Source organism: Argiope bruennichi, chromosome 5 (assembly GCF_947563725.1).
Source record: "Argiope bruennichi chromosome 5, qqArgBrue1.1, whole genome shotgun sequence".
In the NCBI taxonomy this organism is placed as follows: domain Eukaryota; kingdom Metazoa; phylum Arthropoda; class Arachnida; order Araneae; family Araneidae; genus Argiope; species Argiope bruennichi.
This window is the reverse complement of record NC_079155.1, coordinates 120,247,858-120,269,326: the sequence shown is the minus strand read 5'-3', so window position 1 is coordinate 120,269,326 and position 21,469 is coordinate 120,247,858. Positions and strand designations below refer to the sequence as shown.

At 25.3% G+C, this 21,469-nt stretch overlaps 1 protein-coding gene across 1 annotated transcript; it reads left to right on the top strand.

Moving 5' to 3' along the window:
* Positions 1–5,623: 5,623 nt before the first annotated feature.
* Positions 5,624–21,358, top strand: LOC129968385 (cell adhesion molecule Dscam2-like). Its single transcript, XM_056082242.1, has 12 exons — positions 5,624–5,681; positions 6,652–6,933; positions 8,337–8,450; positions 10,604–10,774; positions 12,251–12,265; positions 13,182–13,463; positions 13,987–14,100; positions 16,147–16,317; positions 17,938–18,219; positions 19,262–19,392; positions 19,858–20,083; positions 21,252–21,358. Exons 1-12 carry the CDS (start codon positions 5,630–5,632, stop codon positions 21,356–21,358), a joined length of 1,947 nt encoding a protein of 648 aa, XP_055938217.1. The 5' UTR covers positions 5,624–5,629.
* The last annotated feature ends 111 nt before the right edge of the window (positions 21,359–21,469 follow it).

The following is a 21,469-nucleotide window of genomic DNA, read 5'->3' as shown; positions in this document are numbered from 1 at the left end:
AAGTGTTATATTATTCATGAAAAAAGAAAACTTTAAATTCTCTCTTTACTGCTAAAATGAATTATGAGTGTAAATATTAAAACTCAATTAATATGCTATATTAAAAATTCGAAAGTTTTTGAATGTATCATCTCAGTTACATCTCTCTTATCAAAAATATATCACACAGTTTAAGAAGAAAAAACTTTAAATATTTTGGAAATAAACAATTGATTGATTGTATGTAACTTATTAGATGAAAAAGAAAACATTCAATATAAAATTCCAAAATCAATTTATATACTTGAACAATAAGTCATTTAATTTCATTGCTAGGCAATGTTTGAAATTTCAGCCTTGTTTTAACATGCAGAATATCTCGACAAATATAAGTTCCTGAAATGTTTTTAAAATATGAATATTTATCGTAAACAACTTAATTTTTAAGAAGCATTGAAATCTAAATAATGTTAAATTTATCTTTAAAATATTCTGCAATGAATGTGACGTTTTTAATTTTCGGAAGGTTAAAAATGGTTTAATTTCTTCCGTTTAACATTATTTATGTTTGAATGAATCAGATATTAACTATTAAGGATCTTCATTTGGAATTTTCCTGGGCGTCTTCCAAGAAAATAACGAAATAATTTTGCTTTACTAACTTATATACTTTGTTCGTATAATTTGACTTACAGAAATAAGATTATAATCTAATAGTAAAAATTAAATGAAACGCCCTCAAGTATATTTCTTAATTTTTTTGAACAAGCGGATTTGTAGCAATATATATGCTTAAAGAAATGCTTTATCAACATGTCAAAGTTTATGATAATTAAAAAAGATATGAAAACTAAAATTTTGAATTGTTTAAAACTTCTAAGAGTCTTACCTAAAACATATACTCAATGGCAGAATTAAGAGATTTGGAATAATGATAAATGGTTTTTAAAGGAAATTTTTGATGACTTCACTTAAATTATACTTAGGCAAATAAATAAATAATAAATAAAAGCATTTCCTTGGTCAGTAGTTTTTAAGTTAAATAAATGTTTTTACTTACTTAAGTTATATTATTGCTTATTTCTTTATTTGATTTTTAAATGAATTAATTTTTGCATTTGTTTTTATGCATTTCTATATATTACAGAAATTCCAGTAATAGCTCCATTCTATTTCCCCCCTGGTCTAAAGGAGGGTGAGAGAGGTAGTGCAATTTGCACAATCAAATCAGGAGACAGGCCATTCGAGTTTCAATGGATGAAAGACGGCAATATTGTTAACGAATCTTCAAATATCAAAATACAGTCAGTGCTGGATTCCTCGTTTTTAGTCATTGAAGCTGTGAGATCTGAAAGCAGTGGAAATTATACTTGCATAGTGAAGAATTCCTATGGAACCGATCGCTTTGTGGCGACTTTGGCTGTAACAGGTAAATGATATCACATAAGCTCTGAAGAGCATGGATATTCCGATTGATGACTGTATCCTATTATTCTCACATTTCCAAAAATATTTCCATAATACTTTTATGGTAGTATGCGACATTCAGAATATAAAACGACTACTTGGAGACATTTTTTATTGTGCTACTATTAATCGTGATAATAGAATGTGTATAATTTTGCACATATATTAAAAAATAAGGGTTCAATTAAAATGATTAAACATTTAATACAAAAAAATTAAATATTCTAAACTTTAAAATGTTCATATTTTAATAATATATAGTTTTGAAGTTAACTGAAGCATGTGTGAATGCTTTCATTATAATTTATCATCACTTTTGATATTTTAATTCTAAAAAGCTGACAAAATCGAGCAACTTTATGATTTATTTCAAACGAAAAAAAGAAGTAATTGTAAATTAATCATCATATAAAATTATTACATACGAACAAATAATCTATCATCTTTTGTTAATTTATTATAATTTTTTAATAATGATATGTTATAAACTGTTAAATCTAATAAAACTTTTGAAAAAACATAAAAATTACACGTAAATTAGCATTTAAATTTGAAACATACGATTGATCATAAAATTATTTTTTCAGCTCCACCAGTTTGGGTCCAAGAGCCTACAGATGCTTTAGCACAAGAAGGGGAGAGTTTGACAATTGACTGTACAGCATCTGGTGTCCCATCGCCGACTATCAAGTGGAAATCAGGTATTGTTGTTTCTAAGATCTGATCTATTCTTTAATTCACACTTCTTTTTTATTCATTATTTCTATAAAAATAACATTGATCTGTTCAGACATATAATTTCATTACTTTGAAAAGTTTTAATTGCTGTATACTATTTATTTTAAGAAATTCAAATTATGATTGTAATTTCTTGGTAAACGAATTTATTTAATCTTCTGATTAGATGGCACATTCTGTTTGGAATATTCATTTCAATCAAAATAAGACCATAAAATGCATCTGATACATTAAGCGTATTCAAATTATTTGTAGCATTAAAACGAAATTTTGACTTAATTACAGATTTAAATATTTAAAACAATTAGATACACAAGTTCAGATTTATTAGTTTAAACGAAAAAGATTGTCATTTAAACGAGAAAAAAAATCAGGAAGATTGGAGTATTTTGATAATCATAGATAATTCATACATTTTTTGCAATTATAAAGTAAAATTTTAAAAAGAACTTACTCGTATTACAATAATACTTGAATAATTGCCATACTTGAATAATTTTTAAAACAACTCTTATTTCCTTCAGGATTCAAAAAAGTCAAATTGAAATCATTAATCAGTAAAAAAAAAAGATGTCATAGGCACAGTAAGTAATTATCATAAAATATGGAAGAACAAGTTTTTATTGAATTAAACTATTGTCTATAGAAATCAACTAATATAATCAAACTTTTGGTTCGTGCTGCCTTGAGAATAAGAGAGCAATCCACAGTTTTTGGCGACTGCACAACACATTTGACGGAATGAACCCTAAATAAAGTGCGATAATTAAATATATCCTGCTTATGTAATGCCTAGTTGCATTTTTCTGTAAGAGATAAATTTATTTATATCATTATTCTAATTTTATTTTAAAACTTTTCAATAAGTTGCTTACTTGCAGTAAGAGATCTGGATAAATATTGATTTCTTTTACTGAGCAGGAACTATATATTAGATTCTAATAAATATGAATTCCTATGCCATTACTTGCTGCCATACTTAATGTGTGAACTTCTTAAGAGCACTTATAATAATCTGTCACCTGCTTTTCCTTATTTATCTTCAATTAATTTTCTTTTATTGTTTTTATATTTGAAATACAATAGATGTATAAAAATTGTACCTAAGAAGAAAAAGTTCATTAAATGTACCCCCTATAGGTTCGAAAACAGATTAAATATTCATTTTAAATTTAATTTAAGAATGGCATGTCATATATCAAACGCATATCTGGCACGGCATGCATGATAATGCCTTGAAAAATGCAGAAATTTTAAGCTTTTAATTTATAAATTCTTATCTTGAATATCGTAAGTCATTTGCATTTTAAGATAATTATAAAAATAAAAGAAAAAAGATTAATCTTCATAGGAAAAATTATTTGGAAGGTTAAGTCCTTGTTTAAGGTAAATATTTCAATTTTTAAATGTATAAGACACTTTTAGGAAGAATTTTAAAGCATGATTATATATTTAATGAAAAGTATCAAATGAAACTTTCTTTTATGAAGGAAAAGAGGTTTTGAATATTTTTAGATGAATCTTTGAATAGTTATTGTATAAAAATGTTTATCCAATTCGAAATTAAATTCCAAAGTTATTCATCCAATTCGAAATTAAATTCCAAAGTTATTCATCCAATTCGAAATTAAAGAATCAAATCATAAAATTAATCAATTTACATAAGACTTTTATTGCTGGTCGATCAGGTGCAAAATAAAAATGAATGTACATTTAATTAGTCAATGTTGTCAAATATATCGAAATATGGTTTCAAGTCAATGATATATAACAGAAAAATTGAATGTAAGAAAAATGCATGTCGCATTCACAATAACAGGCTCAGCCCATAATTAATTTTATGCCTCAAGGGACGTCTAGAGGCAGTGATAATATTATTTTTGTACTTAAAGAAAGTGTGAATTTTCCAAACATCATAAACAAAATTGCATTCTCTAGTACTTTACAGATTTGAAATTTCTAACTAAATATTCCCCAGAACATGTCTTATAAAGTAAAAAAATAAAACGTCCCAGATACTTACTCCTAAAATTATTGAAATATAGGTAAGAATGAAAAAAATTAGCGATTTCAATGAAAATCAAAGCATAATATATGCGTTATTTTGTTATTCGGCATGTTTCAAAGGCAAGCTCACTTGACAAGAAACACCTTAAAATTTTAAAATTTAAGAAATAACACGTTAAAAATGTTTGATCTATTAATATTATAGGAGAATCTGGAAATGATGTTTTACCCAGCGACCCCTCCGCTTCGATCAGAGTAACATCTTCTGGATCTCTTGTAATCAACAGAGTAGAAGCAAGAATGAAAGGTATCTACACATGCGAAGCTGACAATGGATTTGGTATGCCGCTGCAAAAAACAATATCAATTTCTGTTCGCGGTAGGTATTTCTAGTATATTTTACAGCAATAGAACACAAAAAGCTGAGCAAGTGTCACGTCTATCGAAAATTTTCAATGAGTATTTGAAATGATACTACTAATTAATATGAACAGAATATGAAAATGCATTGCTACATTTATTTTTATATGGATATTATGGTTTTAATATTTACAGGACATTTTGTAAACAATACTTGTTTTCCTATGAATAATATAATTATTTTCACAGTAGTACTAAAACAATTTCAGAAAAGTAATATTTTAAAAAAAGATTCAATATATTGTCCGTTTTATTTTACATATAACAAGTACAAGCATCTCAAGTTTTATTTTGCAAGAATGTATATTATAATTATGTAATAACTATTTCAAATGTTATTTTTTGTATTAAAAACAATGAAATAAAAATTACTTGTGGCAATGACTTATATTAGTTTTTATTTTCTCTATATGGTAAAATTTATTCCAAACTCATATGATTTCAACATTTTTATTCTAAAGTTCTTTTTGCAAATTTTTTTTTCTTTTGAATATGGGCTAAAATTTTGCAATTCAAGGAAGTTGAAGAAACTTTCTTTATGTTTCTGAAAAATTTATCCCTCAATTTTCCTTGCATTTATATTTATTGTTATTGAGTTTATTTGCATATAAATTTAAGAAATATGAATAAATTTTTTAATGTTTTTTGAAAACATAACTTTTTTTTGTTATCTTTACCTTATATTAACTGGATGAAATGATTTTACTTTCACAACAGCTTCATGAAAAACGGAGAAATTTTTAATAATTAACACTTTTTTTCCTGAATTCCCCGATATGTGGCGCTGTATGTTCAGCTTGTATTTATTTGTGCATACATTGTGAGATGATTGTATTTAATCCATTGTGAATGATCTTTCATGTTACAAATATGCCTATTCACTGTAATAATTTGTGATTGCAATGCATTTTTAATTGAAGTATTGCAGTATAAAATATAAAATTGAAACTTAAATAGAGCAAATCATTTCAACACTGACAAAATGGTTAAAACCTTCACTAAGCGACGTATACTCACAATGGCGATATCCTTGATTTGGATCTACTTTCCTCAAAGGACAACTGCTGCAGGTATGTTATGCTTTTCTTATTCAAATTTGTTTTAGAATTCAGTACTATTAATTAAATGCATATATTTAATATGAAGAAATACTATATGAATATTATTATTACATTTATACATTTGCATTTAGTACTAAGATAATGAGAATGAAGTTATATATATATATATATCTTTATGAATTGGTATCTGTTAATTTTGAGTAGTGTTCATAAAATGTGCATGCTTCTTTGTTTATTAAAAATATTATTTGAAATTTTCATAGAAACTCATAAAACATGATATAAGCCGAGCTTATTTTTTTCTTGGAAATACACAACTGTTTTTGTTTTATAAACATTATTTTCTTTACTATTTCTTCCACACTATTTTAAATTTATAAATTATTTGACAGCCCAAACAGTTATCGTTTCTCACATTATTTTTAATTGCGTCTATATTTTGTAAAAATATGAAAATGTTAAATTATTGAATTTTTTTATGTTGCTTTTTTGAAAGTGTCGATCATATGTTTAAAATAGATTTTTATCCATTAAATTTATTTCCTCCATTTATTATATTTTTATAAGTAATTTTGCTATTTATATGCCCTATTCATGCATAACAAATTTGTGTATCTATATGCATTTAAATATTAATGACATGCTAATTAAACATTCCTGATTTCAAGTAACATTGCCTTTATTTTTATTTATTTAAGAAATTGCGGAGAATCCCATGTTAGCACATATTTAGAAAAAAAATCTGTGAGTCTATTCGATCTTAAAAATTGAACAACTAATCCTATTTTAAAAATAAATAATGCTAATTTTAAAATTTTATTTATTATTAATTCATGTAATTAAAATAAAATCTTATTTTTAAGATAAATTGTATTATATTTCCAAAAAACTTTTTTTGATCAGCTATAATTCGATAGCATTTAACAATTTCAATAATTACTTCATTTTTATTGCAAAATAATGCCTATTTTTATTGTAGATCCGCCTTTTGTAGCTCCATTTAACTTCCCCCCTGGCTTAAAAGAAGGTGAACAAGGTAGTGTTACATGCACAATAAGATCGGGAGATCGGCCTGTAGAATTTAAATGGCTGAAAGATGATAAAGAGATGACCGAATCTTCTTCAGTTAGAATACAATCACCTGGAGATTATTCTATTTTGCTTATACAGTCAGTCGTCCCTGAAAGTTCAAGAAACTACACATGTATTGTTAGAAATGCTTACGGGAGCGATCGCTTCACAGCAACTCTGACAGTTTCAGGTACATTTATTTTTTATTTCAAATGCCCTAATTAAAAAAAATTATCATTATATTCTGTAATTAACAAAGCATAATTTCTACTAATAATGAAGGGAAATATGTGCGGGTGTTAGTGCATATAAGACAGACTGTTTGACAAAGCTATCTAATTTGACACAAATATATTCTGAAGATGTAAATATTCACCTGTGAACGATTTTTAAAAACTTTTTATAAATTTTAGTAATTAAAAATTAGCTGAGATTTCGGAGTTTTCCTACGATAATTTTCAAAAATATTATTGCCCGGAATGACTTTTAAACTGTTTTAAAACTTTTAAAATTTATATCTTCAATTATATCGGTCTAATTGCCATACAATTTTTCCTTATGCTGATATTTTATTGGATAATTTTCAACAATGGTTTTCATAATTGTAAAGGAAATCAAATAATTTTCATTATTAAATTAAAAGTTTGCTTGAGTAATTTTCTTCCATTATTGAAAGCCAAGAAATAGCTTACAAAGGAACCAGAAAGTGAAATAACATTACCTCAAAAGGCAACGGGTAATTAGAAGATACATTGCCGGTAACTATTTACTAAGTGGTATTATGATGCCACTGAATTCGCTTTCATTAAAAAAAATTATGTACAATATAAACAGAAAAGGTGTGCGGCTATTAAAATAATACAATTCTAATGTTTGTTAAGCCGTGATGCTTAAAGGTATTTTATTAAGAGAATTATAAATGTCGAACGATGCGTTAGAAGTTTAAATAAAATTAAACATGATCAATATATTCAGAGTACCGGCCGGTTGACAAGGCGGCTAGTAATGATATAATATAATTATCTTTCTATATAATGCTTAATTTAAATGTTTGAATGATCTTTTATTTAATCTAAAACCGCAAATATTTTAAAGGTGGAAAATATTTTAATATATTGATAAACTATTTAAAGAAGTAGCTATATTTTTTATACTTTAAAGCGCAAATGATTATCATAAGCAATGGTAACTATAATTCTTTATAATGATTCTAAAAATATCAATGGAAATTTCATTAAAATTTTGAAATTTTCGTCACTTTCACATTTTATTGTTTCCTTTTGACATGTATACAAAACATAAAAGGCAGAAAAGTTAAGACAACTTACAGGCAGTCTTATAAATGAATTGCCCCAGTTTATGTGGTATTTTTAGACATTTTTGTAGCGCATTTTATATATATTTTAGAAAGAGGTTTTTAGAATATCATTCAATTTCCATCAGTGCGATTTAATCAGTTCTATTTAATCTAGTGAAATAAACATAAACCCAAATGATGATTTATATTCCATTTTAAAAATGAATATTTTGCATTCTTTTTATCCTTAAGATAGGTTATTAAATTTACAAAAAGATCTTTAATAATTTTTTTAGCTCCACCGGTTTGGGTGAAGGAACCGAGGGACATTTTGGCCCAAGAAGGAGATAGCATCTCTTTCGATTGTTTAGCCGAAGGAGAACCTAAACCCTCTGTTAAGTGGTTCAGAGGTAAATGTTGACTATTTTTATTATGCCGATGCGGACTGCTTTAATCTTTCATAAGGATAAGCATTAGGAAAATTCACATAATTATTTTCTTTTGCATCTTTATAGTAAGCGAAACTATTTAAAAGAAAAATTATTTAGAATATTAGAAAGAAAAACTAATTAAAATATTTTTTTCCTTTATAACTTATTAATGAATCAGTTTTCAATTCGTAAGAGTGTTTATTATATATATTTAGATTTATTGAAATACGTCTCTACAAAATTATTTTGATATTTGTCTTTAGGCCGATTTAGGCCGTCTTTAGGCTTTCTTTTTAGGCCGATTTTGTAAGATTCCTTTTCTTCAAACGAAAATTAATTATTTCAGCCACTGAAAGAATAAATTTTTTTCTTAAAATAACCTTTTAATAAATCGACGAATATTTTGATTTTGATTCTTTGAGAATGTGAACATTCTTTACAGAAAAAGAGAGGAGTGAATTATTTGACCGACTACAAAAAGCGAAAATAAAATTTAAAACATTTTTTTTTTTTGTGATTTTAAATATTAGTCGACTTTTGTGTTGCGAGAGGATAAAAAAAGTACATTCTGTACAATGATCAGACGTTTTCAACTATTCGAATATCAGAACTATGTTTGTTTTTGTGTAAAAAAATAATCATTATTACTTTCTTTTTGTTTTTGAATAAATTGATGCAATTCTCTTGTCAGGGAATAATGGTTTCTATATAATATTTTAATGTAGCATTCTATATTTTTCTTTATATTATTATTTTTAATTTTATGATTAGGGTAATACATAAAATAAAAAATTATTTTGAAAAATAGACCTATTTTTGAGGAAAATATAAAAGCTCTGTTAAGGAAATTTTGAGAAGTCAGAAAAAAGGAGACTTAAAATTCAATAATAAAAGATATGAAAAAATTAAACAAAATAAGATGCCAATTTATTAACAAATGAAATTATATTTGAATTTCTGTTAAATGAACTAAAAAAATTTATACACTGAAATAAGTTTGAAATTATATATGCTTTAGAAGAACGACTTCAAGAAAGACGACAAGTAGAATTTGCAACTCTTTTGTTGTATTTGCAAAATCCACAAAACATTTCTAATTCAGTGAAGAAAGTGTAGTTTCTTTAGCTTCCCAAACTGAAATTATTAAGTTATCTGGAGAGATATTGTCTAAAATATTTCTACATTCTTATGTGGAAACTGATTCTGATGAAGGGCAAATCGAAAAAACTTACTTATCAGAGTAATGCTTTTTTAAAAGAAGGATGGAAAATTCAATTCATAATTTTCTTGAAAATTCTGAAGAAAAACTTACAAATCCAAAGACAATGTATGTTAAATTTTCATTATTTGAGGCAACGAATAAAAAAACAAAAAGTTTAGATTTGTTATTTGATGTCATGAAAACTATAAAACCAAGCTCAGTAGCTAGTGAACGAATATTTTCAATTACTGGCAATATTATGTTCAAAATAAGAACAAGACTTAGCCACTGTTCAAGGGATATTTTATGTTTTTTAAAATCCTATTTTCTTAGGGGAAATTAAAATTAGTGAAAATAATATAAGTATTATTTGAAATTTTTGTTTGAGTTTTCGTTATTTTGTGTAAATAGTATGTATATGTAATCTTTAATTTTCTGATGTATATTTTGACTTTGATTTAGATACTGATTTCGTTTTTTTTGTAATTATATATATATTGAATAAAATATTTTTTCCTATTCTAATTTTTTTTTGACAAAAATTCGAAAACCGTCTAAAATTGGTTTTTTGGAAGTATAGAATTCGAAAACTATTCTTTCAAATAGTCGCTTTTTGTATAAACTCTAGATCTTTCTAAACATTAGTTAAATTTTGTGTTTCGAAATGATTTTATAAAACTAAAACATTGTGGAAATTTTACAAATCTCACATCGCATTACTTCAAATTTTTAATATGTCTTTTCTAGTATATAATGGTTATTATCTTCTCATTTAAACATTAAGCGATGATTAAACAGATTATTTTCTCGAATTTTTAAGAATTTTTTTCTGTTATTTTTCACCAGTTGTTTTGTTTCTAAATTTTTTAAATAATTCCAACAGATGCTTATCACCATAAAATAATTGAAATTATGTCTTTTTTTTAACTAGGCGCAGAAAAATCAGAAATAGTTTCAGACAATGTAATTGGAATGAGTATTTCATCTTCAGGATCTTTGGTTGTTTCAAAAGTGGTATATTCCATGCAAGACTCTTATACTTGTGTAGCAGATAATGGTCTGGGGAAACCTCTTTCACAAACTGTTAGTCTTTCAGTACGGGGTAAGTATTGTGAAAAATAATTGAACGAGTGTGCAAAGAAGCGTCAATGTCATGATTTGGAAAATATTATAACTTAATAATCTCAATAAAAATTCTATTTCAGTAATAAAATTGCCTTTTTAAATTTATTTTAGCTTATTCCTATTTATTATTGTAATTTTTTAATGTTATAAAATTGATTTGATAACAAATACAAGATTATTGTACATTTTAAATGTCTATATGCGATAAAGGACGTAAAGAACACTTAGATATTCCGCTTTTTAAAATATTTTTTTATTTAAGAATGATTTTTTTTATTTAATTAGATTGTTACCCAAATATATAAAATTTCAATTTATATTTGTGTCAACATTCGCATCATAAAATTACGCTGTCTCAGTGAAAGAACAGTAAATAAAGAAACAGTGAAATGTACGATTTCGAAATGAGAATCATCGGTATCTATGGTTTATATGTGAAAGTATTTTTGTAAAATATATTCTATGCATATTCTTATACGTCAAATTTGTCTTTCAAAAATAAATATATGCGAAAATATTGTGTACGTATCAAATATAAAAACAATTAATTATTGACTTTAGGAATAATGTCTGGTGAAGCTTCTTCGTATATTAAAAAGGTATTATAAAGTTTACCTATGGCATCTTTCTGTACATCGAATGAGCACTAAGCACGATTATTAGCAAGTTTATAGAGTATATTTATAAAACGTGTTGATTCTTTTTTGATGGTTTATTGCATGTCTTTAAAAATCTTTGCTAATCAATAGAAATTATTAAGTGTGTGCTAATCTCTGGAAAATTTGAAATACGAACTGTATTGTTTATGAAATCTGTATTTAATAATTATTACCAATAAATATATTTACAATTAAATAATAAGTATGTTTCCATTATAGATATTTACTTAGAAAATTTACATTTTATTATTCTTTCTCACTTTTAAACTGAATGGATCTTTTCAAAGTAAATAATTTTTTCTAAACATTTTCTTCTGTTTATTATACCGTAGATTATGCAATAATTTCATCCAATTTAAAACCACATCTTTCATTTGTTGCGATTTTTTTAATTATTAAATAGTATTTATATAAGTGTGGATTGTAAAATATCTATTTATGTGATTTATTAGTTCATTTAATGTTACGTTGATATTTTTTCCGATATGTGGCGCTGTGATACCAATTTTCCTTCCACTTATACGCCATACGCCTTTATGTATAAACGCCATGTTGTGATAGTGTCATTCATTCAAGTTTTCCTTATAGAGTATCGAAATATACTATCAAAACAATTTTGTTAAAACTTTTATTTATAGAGTAATTATAAATGGTTCATTTTAGCGAGATTTTGACGTTTTATGTAATTAACAAGAACGTAGTTTAATGGATTTTGATTAATGAAAAACAGACACGCTACAGTATGACAAAGAAGTTCCTTTTTTCACTCGTTTTTGGAATATTCTACTTCCCAGGATATGATTTTGGAGGTGAGTGTTTTTTTTGTATGATTTTTAACGATAAGCCAATTTTCAAATATATCTCATTCGAATTTCAAACTAACATTTACTAAAGTATTAGTATTAATCTAAAATAAGAAGAATGGCAGTACAAATTTCATTTTTTAATCTATATATATATATATATATATATATATATATATATATATATATATATATATTATATATATATATATGTTGGTAAACCATGTATTGGTATAGTTATGTAACATTTAAGAAGTAAAATTAAGGTCTACATTATAATCTTATTTTGAAATTTAATATAAATGCATAAAATGTGGAAAATGATTTATGTAAACATTTCGAATAACATTGCAATTCAAAAGATATCGGATTAATAAATTCGCCACTTTTGGATATCATAAATTTCGAATGAAAATAAAAGAATATTTTCTATTTCTAATGTAATATATTGCTACCTTAAAAAAATTATCCAACTCTAACCAACTGTTTAACAAAAAAATGTAATCTGTTTTTTTTAAATATGTTTTTAGTAGTGTTAAATTGATATTTGATACAAAAAAAATTATTAAATATTGTAATGAATGTAATTTTAATCCTAGTTTTGTTTAGCAATAGAAGCAATCATAATATATGCATGGTTAAACATTTTCAGATTAAATTTTTAGAACATTATTCATATTTTATAAAAAGATTAATTACACAAAAATAAAATGAAAATGTTTGTAAAATTGCTTACATCAACAATTAACTTAAAAATTTTACTGCTTCATTTTTTTTAAAAATACTGTAATATTTGCACTACAATAATAAAAAAAGAAGAAGAAAGTTGAAATCAAATAATTTTAATCCAAATTCAGGTATTTGTTCTTCCTATCTTTATCATTTGCGAATTTTTTTAATATCTTTTCCTTTTAAAATGTAGATGCTCCAGTTGTTGCTCCTTTTGTGTTCCCGCCTGCCTTTAAAAAAGGAGAAAGAGGCAGTGTGATTTGTACAATAAGATCTGGAGACAGACCTGTAGAATTTAATTGGAGAAAGGATGGAAACACACTGTCGCCGTCATCAAGTGTAGATATTCAACTAATAAAGGATTCATCTATTTTAGTTATCGAATCTGTTACATCAAAAAGTTCTGGGAATTACACTTGTGTTGTTTCAAATGCTTTTGGAAAAGATCAATTTACTGCAACTCTTATTGTTACTGGTGAGTACTAAATTTGTAAAATATTTAAAAATATAAAAATATCATTTTTTATGAAAGCGAATCAATTTTGCATATATTTTTGAAAACTTATGTGATTGAAATATTTAACGAAGTTGTCCAGATACATAACATAAACAAATAGAAAACTGAATAAATATGAAGAAAGTAAAATTGTTATTTGTGCTTGTAAAACGCTGCTGTAATGAACAATGGTCTTGTTTTGCTTTCCTTTGAGAAATAAAACATGTAAGTTTGCATTGAAAAGTATTAAAAGCCATTTAAAAGTTATTTTGTTTAATGCATTCATTATGTCAAAATAAGTTATACTAAATATTTTTATTTGTGCGATTTTATAAATTTTTCTAAATTTTCTATCGATTACAAATTTTTTAATAATTGAATTTGAATTTAAGATTTTTAATTTATTTTTAACCCATAATGAATTGCTAATAATTTAATAAGAAAAATGAAAAGTTGCCATTTTCTAACATATTTTGCTTTAAATTTTTATTTTCCAACGTAGCTCCTCCTCAATGGATAAAAGAACCGATGAATACCATTTCTCAAGAAGGTGAAAATGTTATAATAGATTGTGAAGCATCCGGTGTTCCCCCTCCTGCAATAAAATGGATATCAAGTAAGTTTAATAGTATCTTTTTTCTATATTGTTTGCAAATATATTTTTATGTAAAATATGTAAGTTTTAATTAATTCAAATTTTCTCCTGTAATTTTGTGTACTTTTCATAAATAAAGAAGTAGCTGAATTTCAGAAAATTTAACTGTTCTAAATACCAGGAAATCAGAAAACAATTGGCATATTAATGAAAAAAAAAACCTTATTTATATAAAATTGATATTTTTTCTTTCCTATTTAATGATTTCTATTTTCTGTTTTTAAGGCTGATAATTATAATCTGAAATTTTCTCTTCAATTTTCTTGATATATATTTATGTCAATTACTATTCGTCGCCATTGTTTCTGTTTTCGTTTTTGTCATAATTTAAAGTTTTATTGATTTCGAATTTTATTTTTAAATTAGGATTGTTAAAATATTTTTTCTTTATTAAAATATTTTTTCAATGCCTTGGGATATAAATTTGACTCATAATATAAATTTATTTATATACCATGAATCATAAAAATGATTCATTATTTATGACTCATGGTATAAATTTACTTAACAAATTTCTTGAAAATTCTGGTCATTATTTTTTTAATCATTTTTCTCGTTGTCACTAGATAATCTTTATAAATTTTATTTCAGTATTTGTTTTCGTGTATAAATATATTTTAATTGTTAATTAAGAATATTTATAAGCAATCATTTCATTGTTTCTTAAGAATATAAAATATTTATCAGGTTTGATTTACAAGTCATCATTACTTCTGCAACATGCTTCCGAGTTAGATATCTCTTATCACGGTAAAGCAGCATTTACAGATGCATTGTTGTGCTACTAAGATAACAGTTGCAATGTTTTTCAGCTATAAAATTATTTGATTTTGAATTTTAAATCTGTATTTATAAAAATAATGTCTTTATTATGAATTTAAAAGTGCTTGATTGTCTGCTAACATGGTGAGGCAAAATTTACAGATAAATCGTAATAGTTGAAAGATATACCAGCCTAATTTTCGAAATACGAGTCGTCATTACTATTACAGTGTGCTTCCGAGGTAGGTGTTTCTTATCGCTGTGAAGCAACATTTACAAAAGCATTAGTGTGTTACTAAGAAAGTTACAATATTTGTTTTCCAGTTATAAAATAATTTGACTCTGGATTTTAAAACTCATGTGCACATAATAATTTTTTATTATGAATTTAAAAACGCTTGATTTTAATCATTAATTTTCGCTTCAAAAATGCAACTGCTGATAAAAATGCCTGCCATTTTGCAACATTTACAGTAAAATCGTAATCGCAAAGGGATATATTAATTTGAGATAGAATTTACTATAAATTTAGATTCATATAGAAAGTTTTTCTTTGTCTATGCTTATTTTTTGCTTTATAGAATTGAAAGAAAATTACTCTGAAATTAAGAATCTCATATAATATGAAATTATTATTTTTACGAAAATTAGTTTGGTTATATTTAACTGTTAGCAACCATTAAAATTCAAAATATATAATTTTCGCATAAAAAACATTTGTTTTTGAAATAAATTAAAGTTAAGAAAATAAATATAATAAAAACTGAATCATGTTTAACTTTTATAATATGCCAGCTATTTAAAGCTTGTATAATTACCAATTATTGATTTGAAGAAAACGTTATTAAGAAGAATTGAAGAACATTTACAATGAATTTCTTAGCATTCATTTTGCAATTAAATCTAACTCCTAAATTTTATTATCAGAATTTCTAGTGTAACATTTATGTAATTGCTTTAAGCTATATAATTTCTACATTATATTGGATAAAATAACAACAAAAAAACCATACGATATAGGCAAAATGATGTTCAGCTGGCCATAAAAAATTAATTCATCGGAAAAAAAGTCTGAAAGTTAAATTTCGGAAATATATAATTAAGTATCTATGGTTATATCTTTTTCATGCTTTGATGAGATTTAGAAAGCTCCTATTTTTTCAAATAAATAATATTTTGAGAATCGATTTAAATTTCAAAGATACTTCAATAAAGATATTTAAGGACATGTTTTCTGTTTTATAGGCAATACAAAAGAACAAGTTTCTAAAGATGCATCATCAGCTGTAAGAATCTCTGAAGCAGGATCTTTGATCATTAACAGAGTTGAAGCATCTATGCATGGCTCTTATGCTTGTGAAGCAGACAATGGATTTGGTGAGCCTTTAAGAAAAGAAATTCTAATCTCTGTTAGGGGTGAGTTGAAAGCATAATTCAAGTGTCTTAGAAAATGTTTATGAACAGCGATATATGCAAGCTCATGTCAAAAAGTTCATTCTCTATCTGTAGTCATCTTTATCTATAAGTGATATTTTCATCATGAATAAAATGTAAATTCTGAGATCATATTATAATATTTTTCATTAATATGAAGAAAATTTGTTTGATGTTTTTTAAACATTAAATTAGGTTGATTAATTTACAAGTCGTTTAATATTCGTATATGTATAAAATCAGACAGTGTAAATGGTCCCAAATATTTTGTCGCCCAAAATGCTCATAATTAAAAAAAAACATCAACGTGCAATTTATATGTAAATTATTTCATATTTTATGACATTTTTTCACAAATTTTGACATTTCTTTGTATTTATATCAAGAAATTGTAATCAAAATAAAAAATTTTCATAAGTATTTGAATGATTTATATGCATTTGATTGTTCTTTCATTGTATTATGATCAAAAAGTTTCTTCAAATTTTGTAATTTTCTTGTGATTGATATTTTTTGAATGCAAAAAAAAAAATGATTCAATAAATTCAATATTTGTCAAAAAAGAAATAAGATGTTGATATTTGCCTATTTTATATACTAGATAATTGAGCTTCTAACAAGCAGAATTTATGAACTAATAAAATATTTTGTCGAGAATTATTTAAAAAAAAACAATTGCACACTAAATAACATAAATAAAGCATGAATACAAAACTTCCATAGAAATTTTTAAATAATATAGAGGAAATAATATTTATTTTATCAATAATATAAATTAAATAATAGAAATTGTAATCTGACAATATTTCTTTTTAGACATAAATACTATATTTTTAACAGTATACTTTTGTTTTTCGTCCGATATGTGGCGCTGTAGTACCATGAATGTAAACATTTAATGCTGATTTCTGTAAACGCCATATTGTAGTATCTGTGAAATTTTGTCTGCATTCATTATCAAAACAAGGCAAATGATTATTTGCCGGTTATTTTTCTCGTATAGTAGAACTATTTAAATCCAAGTGAGAATATTGTACCTAGAAGCCGAATTTAAACTGGACACAGTATTATGTTTGCACTTCGCATTTTCGTCCTGTGGATATCAATATGTCGAGAAGTCATTTGTGGAGGTAAGTTTCATTAGAATTTCTTTTTGTCATTGTGTTTCATTCATGTATAAATAAATCATAATTTTTTTGTATTTAAATGTTTTCTTATTAAAGTTAAATGTAATATTTTGTTATAGTATCCGTGCAAGCTCATTTAATGCTCAATACTTTAATGATAATAATTTTTTTTTTATTTGTTATAAATCTCTACATTTTGGTGAAATTTTATTACTCATATAAATTTTTAAATATTTATATGTTATGAATTGTTATTATTTCTTTAACGATAATTTTTAATACATTTAAGTATTCTTGCTTGAATAGAATTATTGATGAATATCTTTAAGTTCAAAATTATTATCAATCTAATTTGATATCATGATGATAGTAAACATTCAACTGGCGTTACTTACATTAAAAATATGATCCATTTGAATTAAAAAAGTAATTTCTATTAAATTTCTGACGAATTTCTTCTATTTAATTTGAACAGATCCTCCTGTTGTTGCTCCTTTTATATTTCCCCCCGCTTTAAAAGAAGGTGAAAGAGGCAGTGCCACTTGTACTATTAGATCAGGTGAAAGACCCGTTCAATTTCAATGGAAAAAAGATGGCGAAATTCTCAACGAAAATTCTAACTTAGATATTCAACTCATGAAAGACTCATCATTTCTCATTATAGAGTCTGTTACATCTAGAAGTTCGGGAAATTATACATGTATCGTTTCTAATAATTATGGCCGAGATGAGTATACCGCAAGCTTAACCGTTACAGGTGAGTTATCTCCATAGCGAAGAAAACATGTATTCATTTATTAATATTATCCATATAAAATACTCTTTCAATTATACATTTAATTAAAATATAATATTTTTAGATACAAATTTTATTGGTAATATGAAAACTACAGATGAAGCTTTTTAATATTGCTATATAAGAATATTTTTAATGTTTTTTTTATTAAGAAATAAAGCTAAAATATAAAATTTCATTTAAAGGATATAATTGCAGCAAACTACTGATAGCTTTAGTTTAGTGCAAGAGATTTCTATAAGTTTAAATATTTCAAATTTATGTATGTTTTAATATCAAAAATTAAACATTTCGCAGCCTTATATACTATAAAATATTATCATTAATTAAAAATAATTAAACGAAACAAACACTTGCAGCTATGGAAATTGATATTCATATTTGATCTTATACATAAAAAGTATTTAAAATATGCTTAAGATATTTTCGTATACATACAGGTGGAAATTTTGTTTTTTGAGGCTTACAATTTTAATACTAATATTCATTAAGATGTTAATATTACAAAATAAAAAATACCTATTCCACTGTGTTTATGTTTAAATTAAACACACCTGTCATGCTTCCCATACAAATGCAATTCTAATGTTATTCTATGAAGTTTTGAAAAACGAAACACACTTTATTAAATAAAGTAGCATTATGTATGAATAATTTTCTACTTAGTTAAGGATTGATGTCTATAACAGAGTTGTTTCGTATAATTACTTCTGAATGGATAAAATTAAACATGCTGAAGATTTATTCGATTCCATGTTATCAGCAATAAAATAATTAAATACTTGGTGGGTAGTATTCATGTACCGTTAGAGCGTTCTTTATGACTGCAGTAACTGAAATTTGTGATAAAAGCTTTATCTTACTTTTTAAGTCGATTTTTATGTCACTCTTTTGAAGCCATTTGGAAAAATGAAATACGCTTTATTATAAAAGGTTGTACTGTATGTGAATATTTTTTTCATTTATTAATTGGTACCTAAAAGATATATTTTTTGTCGCATAGCTCCTCCAGAGTGGTTAAAAGAACCATTAGATACTGTAGTACAAGAGGGAGAAAGTGTTACTATAGAGTGTCAAGGATCTGGAGTCCCCTTACCTACAATAAAATGGACAACAGTTAAGTTGCTTGACTTGGTATTTAAATTGATTGCTATGTTTTCCATGTAAGTTTATGGACACATAATACAATTCACGAATTTCAGTATTATTTTGACATTAATAATCTTTAGACCCACACAATATATTTTTTGTTATATGACTTTGTTTAAATGCATGTGCTCTGCAATTCAATTTTTAAATAATTTCTCTTGATAATAAAATAAGTATAAGAAAAGGAAAAATTAGGAAAAAATGAATTTAAATAAATGAATGGATGAAAAAAATGAATTAATTGTTCATCAATTAATGAATGAAATTTCAGTAGTTAAATTAATTAAAGGAAAGTAAAAGATAGCAATTCCATTGAAGCTGTAGCAATGACAGATAACATAAGCCTCTCATTGTCAAATTTTCAAAGAAATTCCATATAAAAATTTATAATTGGGTTTATTGTTGTAACCGTTATCATTCATAACATAAATGAATGGTTTTTAATTTCAGAAACAAATAGAAACTATTATTATTCATGCAATTGAATTGGTCATATATATTATAGGAGATAACAATGCTGTTATATCGAATGATCCTTCATCTCCGATTCGAGTATCCTCAACTGGCTCTTTGATCATCAATAAAGTGGAAGCAACCATGAAAGGAACTTATACTTGTGAAGCAGAAAATGGATTTGGTATTCCTTTAAAAAAAGCAATTCTTATTGCAGTACGCGGTAAGTAGAATGAAAAGATTCCGATGATTCCAAGTGTGCTGAAAAGAGCCATGTCAAGTTTCTGTTCATAAAAGTGTTTCAAATATTAGAATATAATTTTAATGATGTAGTAAATTCTTTTTTATAGCAAGAATTTTTCAACGATTTCAACAGAGATTGTATTTTAAATATTACAATAAGGCTTTAATTTACCTTCTGTAATTTCTCTATCCATTTTTCGACTTTACAATTGTATTATAATTTTTCTTTGAATTTTTTGACATTTATTTATTATTTATACCATAATTTGTTGTTGTTTTGTTCTTGTAAATACTTCTTTGTTTTGAATAAAATTAATTGAGCATTACTTTAAAAAGAAAGCAATTCTTACTGCATTTTGTAGTGAGTGGAAATAAAAAAAAATCCCATGATTCTAGATTTCAAGTGTGCTGAAAAGAGCCATGTCAGGTTTCTATTCGTAAATGCTCATAAAATATTAAAACCCAATTTTTATAATGCAGAAGAGTATCTTTTATTAGCAAGAATTTTCAGTGATCTCAGTAGCGATTGTATTATAAATAATATTAATATATCTTTATGCAATTTCTGTAACTGTTTTTCATTTTACTATTGTGTAATATTTTTTCCCTGAATTTGTTTTTGATATTTAAATAACATTCATACTTGAATTTGGCTTTATCTTGCTCTTACAAATACTTCTTCATAGTGAATAAGATTTTTTTTACAGTATGTGCATGTTGCTTTTTGTCTCTAAAATGATCGGCAATAATGAGTGAATTTAATCTGCCATATCTTGTAGAGAATTACCATAAATATGCTTAGTTATTCAACTTGTATGAGAGGAGTAGATGCGTTTTTGCTATGACATACTGTTTTTTCAACGTTTTTAAAATGATATATTGAACAATCGATCATTTCCACAAACATAACTTGTATCGAGAAAGTGACTATAACAAAATGCGATGTAAGATTAAAACTGGGGGTTTTAATACAATTCATGGCATGGCATTTTCATTCATGTCTTTGTGCCAATTTATTTTGTTATAATCACGATGCATAAAAAAAAGAAAAATATCTTATTGCAACATACTTTCTGAAAGTTAAATTATATTTTTAATAAATCAACTTTATATTTTCAGATCTTAATATACATTATTTACATATGTAGTATATGGCAGTATAATTTTGGTATCTTACAGATTTATGTTTGGTGTTTTCAATTTCTGCGATGGCTTTGACTTAAAGCCAGAAATAGAATACGGCGTGAAAATGTAAAATATATATATATATATACGTAAAGGAAATCACACGCCCAAATTATTGGGAATCATATAAATTCGTTATATTTTGATGATTTTACAGGGTATCATTATAAAATTGTCTTAG